The 6,358-nt window shown below is 27.2% G+C and overlaps 1 protein-coding gene across 1 annotated transcript; it reads left to right on the plus strand.

Annotated features, from left to right (window-relative positions):
• The first annotated feature begins 5,326 nt into the window (after window positions 1-5,326).
• LOC112710273 (factor Xa inhibitor BuXI) lies at window positions 5,327-5,941 on the plus strand. The gene has a single exon (XM_025762432.3). The coding sequence runs from the start codon at window positions 5,327-5,329 to the stop codon at window positions 5,939-5,941; it is 615 nt and encodes a 204-aa protein (XP_025618217.1).
• Window positions 5,942-6,358: the final 417 nt, after the last annotated feature.

Genomic DNA, 6,358 nt, shown 5'->3' on the forward strand with positions numbered 1-6,358 from the left:
CAGTGAGCAAAAGAAGAGGAAACTGAAAGGTAAAAGTCTTTTGGAAAGTTCAAAATGAAAAGCGAAAGAGGGAAACGGCAAAAAGAGGAATTAAAGGGCATTTAAAACCCTCGCATGTTTCCAAGCAAGTACGAAAATGCGCGCTGTCATTAAGGAGGAAAGAGAAAAAACGCTCCGCACTCAAATAGTTTTGCAAAAGTGAGATCGACAATGCTCGAGCTCGACTTTACCTAAAAGGGATCAAAAGTCTAAAAAGACATGACCTCAAATGAAAGATCAAATTCGAGCAGGGGCACTGTTCATGCCCTGGGTCGAGCTGTACGACCCGGGCTGACTAAAAGACAAGACAACCGACCTGTTCAGACCAGGACTTCCCGACCTCTTTACGAAAGAGGTCGGGTAAACCGCTACAGAGGCCCAAGAAGGCCCAAACAGAGGAACACGACCCAAAAACTAAAGGCAGTCCAAGCCTAGAAGGATAAAGGCAATTCCCTTAAAGATAAGATGACTTCACTCAAAGATAAGATAAGATAACTATCTTATCTCAAGGGAAGATCACTCCACACCATTATAAATACACTGGAGCACCCAGGTATAACTTATACTCTGATTCTACTAAAAACCTGCTTAATACCCTTGCTAACTTAAAGCATCAGAGTCCCTTGCAGGTACCACCACTCTCCGGTGACAAAGGATCAGCACCATCACCTAGTCCAACAAGTCGGACATGGCGCGGCTCCGGTCACCATCATCAAGTCGGACACAACAGCTCCGACCAGTACAGAAGATCTCGTCCGAGATCAACCTACAGTTTCAGGTAACCCTCGGAACAATAATGGTATTTTTATTGTTTTTATTCTTTGAGAGCTGCTGTTAGTGTAGTGTTGCCTTATTGATTTCAGTTATGGTTTTTGATTGAGTTTTTATTGCTTATTTGTTGCTGTTTTTGAAATTTTGTTGATAAAAATCTTGCCAGAAATTGCTCAGACGTGATAATTTTCAATCTTGCCAGCATGCATTATTAGTCCCAAAGGAGGAAGACTATACTGAATGGTTTAAAAATGCTGACTTCAAAGATTTCAAGCTTAAAAGGATAGGTCCAAAGTGGTACCGTGATGTGTGGAGGCATGGTTTGATCATGGGTTGCTCTGTGATTGGTGTGAAGCCATTTTGTGGAGACTCTCCCCTCAAGGTAATACCTAATTTCTTCGTCTCCTTTATTTTAATAATGTTTTCTAGTGTTTGTTAATTTAGTTTGTTATGCAGCTTGGTCCAAAGGTAGAGGATGTGAAGAAGCCTCTGAATCCACTTGTGTTTCTTTCTCGATTAATTCTTGGTGCAATTGCAGCCACTTAGTCCAGCGGCATTTGCTTCAAATTTTAGCATTAATGTTTCTGACTTGATTAACTTCTTTGTTTTCCATCCCTTGTAATTGTTACTTGTATCTATGAAAAAAAAAAAGGAGAATACATGGCAGGTTTTCAAGTTATGATAATTATTATTGATTATATTTATATGTACTGCATTTTTGTTGTTTGATATTAATTAATTTTATAAGATTTAATTGCTGTGCTATCTTTCTAAAGATAATTTAAAAAGATAGTTTACACGATTTAATTTATGAATTTTTACTGTCATTTGAAAATATATTTGATTAAATATTTGAAAAACATATAATAATATCAATGTATTAATTATTAAATAAACATGTTGTGTAATTTTATATTATAGTAATAGACATGTTCTATAATTTTTATTGTTTTTATAATTTATTGATTGTTTTTAATTGTGTTGACGAGAATTGTTCTATAATTTATTTATTATTTTATTTTAAAACAATTTTTCTGTTTAACAACAATTAGAACAATAAACTAATAGATCAGTTACTAATTTTATTTTTATTTATTATTATTGTTATAGTTCTTATTTTTACTTTATTGAAATTAAATTCATTATCATTAAATCTATGTAGGTATGTGGACGAAAATAGTATGCAATTTTTGACCCCACACCAATCTATCGTCGAAATCCCATAATGGTCCCTAGTACTATGAGACAATGATGCTGAGTTATATTGTATATATATGAAACACTAGATGACAAAACAAATGAATTTGTTTGTCTACTTTGAAGGATGAAACAACTTAGTGTCTTCATCCATTAATAATTCAATACATTATTTTACAGAATCAACGTTTAACACGTTTTTTTGTGACTTAAGTAAATTAATAAAAAAAAACAAAACAAATAAAATAAAAGAATTGTTTAAAATAGTTGAATAATCCATTTAAAACTATTCTTAAACTCCTTTTAAAGTGAAAAAAGCTCAACATAAAATTATAACTTTATTGCTATTTTTGCCATAATGTCTACTACCGGGTTTGCATATCTCATAATCAAACGAAAATTAACACGCTGATTTCAATTATGATATCTCTTATTTTAAGCACCAATGAATCAATAAACCCAAAATCACCTTAGTGATTAGTAACAAGATTAAACACTTCCATACAATCCGTCTCACAAATAACATCTCGTTGACTCACATCCCAGAATAAGAGATATCCTCTCCAAATAGCAAAAAATCCCCTTAAAGAATATTATTACTTTCAATTATTTTCAAACATCTCCTTTGCTAACTCCTATATTACAATCTCTAATAACACAAGCAAAACTAATACTATTACCCGAACTAAAATAATTAGCATCACAATTAATCTTAAAAGTATCAATAAACAGGAGATTATATCTTATAATTTAAAAATATTTTTAAGCTTATTTTTTAAAGTTAATACCAAACAAATTACTTTTTTTGGAGGCCAAATTTAATGAGAATTAAAGATTTCATTAACGTTTAACTCATTTAATCGCAATGTTAAATTATTTTCAGGGAGAAAGAAATTTAATAAATGAATAAGTTCTGTTTCTAACGTATTTAATTTCAATATCTATTATACAAAAATTTCCAGAACAATCAATAAAATATTACCTAATACAAATTTGATCTTCAAAAATAATATATATAACACAGTTAAAAATTTAAAATATTAAGTAAAAAATTCAAAATAATGCATCTTACATCTGAATATAAACAAAATCTGTAAGCTCAGTATAGTTTCTAAAAATATACCATTTATTTATCAACAAAATGTTATTTAATATTTTTGCAATAAGCTTATTTTAAAATAATAACCATACACATTAAAATAATTATTGAAAAAAAGATTATATTTTCGATAACACTTTTTTCTTTCTTGCTTTTTTTCTTTAATCAAGCAAGAGAAAAAAAAATCTCTTAGTTTATATCACTTTTTTCTTTTCTTCTAAGCAATACATATATATATAGGACGGAGAATAGTTTTTTTCCTTTCTTTTTAAGTGTTTATTTACATAAAATGCCGTCTTTTCATTTATAATTAAATTAATAATATTTCATGCATTGTTATTAATAAAATTCAAAATCATTAATATTTTCAAAAATTTCATTCAATATATATTATGATATATGTTTCTTAATTAAATGTTTATTTATTTAATTAAAAATAAATACTTGAGATTTTTAGCTAGGAGAAACCGAATGTGTTGATCCTTTAATGTTGCTCTCGAAGCCATTGTCTTTTGTTATCCATGAAAAACACATGGCAAATATTGGTTGAAGATGAGTAATGTTATTTTGACTGATCGTATTAAGTAGATATTAAAATTAGTCATAAAATATATACTAAAATATAAAATATATATTAAAAATAAATTAAATATATATTTGTGTATATTTATAAATAAATATATAATATATAATTACTTTTAATGTTTAATTTTAATATATAAATAATATTTTTATATTTTTACACCTTAACATTTGGTTTTAATTTCTGAACAGTAAATTTAATTTGGCTTTTTTTAAATCTAATTTGAACCACATTAATTGTCAATTTAAAAAATTGGGAAACACTAATTAAGTTGTCCATTATATAACTGTATGAATATTAAATATTTCTTTTATTTCATAATATGTGTTCATTATATTTTTTACATTTTCAAAATATTTTTGTGATCTTACAATATTTAGGCACTAGTTTTTTAATCTTTATTTTTAATAATTATATCGCTTTAAAAATAAGAATAAATATAATGTTAATTTAAAAATTATTTTTTTTTTCTATATTTTCTTCTCTTAGTTTAGTTATAAATATAATTTGTATTGTTACAGAAATATTTTTTATTTTTTTAAATTCATGTGTTTTTATGTTTGGAACATATATTGAAAAATAAAAAGAATACAATTTAACTATAGAAAAATTAAAAACTAACTTAGATAAAAACTCACATGTAATTATTTTTATATAAAATTATAGTCAATAATTATTATATAATAATTTAGCCATATCTATTAAATTATCTAACTATTTTTTACTATTAATTTTACATAAAAATAATTATACGTAAATTTTGACCATTAATTTATTGAAGTGATGAGTACACGTCAAAATTCAATCAAGAGCGTGATATAAACAGTGTACTAGAAGTTAGAATATGTGGTTAGAAAATTATTTAATTATTATCACCTCAAGTTACACAAAATCATAACCTAAAAAAAATCCTCTCAAGTAATAAGTGGAATAAAGCCAAACATTGTATGTAGCTCTTTCTATTGAAACAAATTTCAATCACGTGAACAAAACTACACCTTACTATCCGACACTTTTGTCTACGTATGTTTCCTTCCATAGTTTCAAAAATAATCCTGATAAATATTTACTAAAATCAATCATTAAAATTAATTATTTTTATAAAATATATATTAAAAATAAATTAAATTATATATTTATATATTTATATATAAATATATAATAATTAATTTTAGTATATAAATAATAATTTTTCAAAAACAAATAATAGATGTAGACTTTTAAATATTACATTAAAGATAAATTATTTTTTATTTTTTATCAACTATTTTTAATATTAAAAATATAAAAAATACAAAAATAATATATATAACATTTTTTATAAAAAAATCTCTATGGCATATGTATATGTGTTTGTATTTCACAACATATTTTAAAAAAAATAAAAATGAAAATATATTTTTTCTTAAATCTACATAAACCATATCCAGTTTCATGCATTATCGTAACTTCTAACAAATTATATTACATGTAGTAGTGTAATTTAAAATATCTCATTTTTGTTAGGAGTTTTTTTATTATTCTTTTTGATATTGAAACTATTATTATTATTCTTTTTTGTAGCCTATAAATTGATAGTTCATGTTCATCCTTCTTCACAACACCTCTCCAAGAACTAAATAAAATATATAAAAAAAATGAAGGCTACAACCACCACCAATGTCTTCGCCATTTTCATTCTCTTTGCTTTCATCTCCATCCACCTACCTTCTTTAGCCACGGCTGAGTTGGTCGACACAGACGGCAACCTTCTCGAAAACGGCGGCTTATACTTCATCCTCCCAGTTTTTCGAGGCAACGGTGGCGGAATAGGCCGAATATCAACCGGAAACGAAACGTGTCCACTAACCGTTGTCCAACAACGCTCCGAAGTGGACAACGGATCACCAATTATAATTTCATCTCCATTGAAAATTCCTTTTCTCCGTGAAGGATTTTCTTTGGACCTGTCCTTTTCAGCTGTTCCTTTCTGTACTCCTACTCCTTCCAAGTGGACCCTCGTTAAGGGTCTACTCGAAGGAGAAGGAGCCACGGTGAAACTCACCGGTTTTTACGAGAACGAGATGCAGGGTTGGTTTGAGATAAGGAAAACCTTGGATGCCTTTAAACTTACCTTCTGTGCTTCTTCAAATAATAATTGCATGGATATTGGGGTTAAACGTGATGATGTGGGAAATAGGCTTTTGGTTGCAACGGAAGATAACCCTTTTGTGGTTATGTTTAAGAAAGCTACGTCGTCTTATTCTGCTTGAAAATCCATGCATAATAGTAAGCAAGTAATTAAGCCATGGGGAAAAAAAATCTTGTATGTGCTTTCTTATCTAGTGGGTAAGATATTATGTTTGTACAAGATGAAAATAAACTCTTGTAAGGATAATCAAAGAGATGACTTACGTGAAGATGTCTTTATCTGACTTATATAAAGATACTTTTGTGTGAAAATAATAATTAATATATTTAAATAAACTATTTAATATAAAATATATCAATATTTTAACTATTATTTTTATATTAATAACTATTATTATTAGTATTTTTAAAAAAAATTAATTTAAATTAATTAAGTGGTCAATTTACTTATCTACTTATTAAGTGAATAAGAAGTAATTTTAATAATCATATTTTATATACGCGATAAATTATTAGTCAATCACAAATTTTTAAATAGA

Source organism: Arachis hypogaea, chromosome 9 (genome assembly GCF_003086295.3).
Source record: "Arachis hypogaea cultivar Tifrunner chromosome 9, arahy.Tifrunner.gnm2.J5K5, whole genome shotgun sequence".
Classification (NCBI taxonomy): domain Eukaryota; kingdom Viridiplantae; phylum Streptophyta; class Magnoliopsida; order Fabales; family Fabaceae; genus Arachis; species Arachis hypogaea.

What these genes read in the sequence shown, in the direction of transcription:
- LOC112710273 (XM_025762432.3), top strand. Translation starts at nt 5,327, where the DNA reads ATGAAGGCTACAACCACCACCAATGTCTTCGCCATTTTCATTCTCTTT.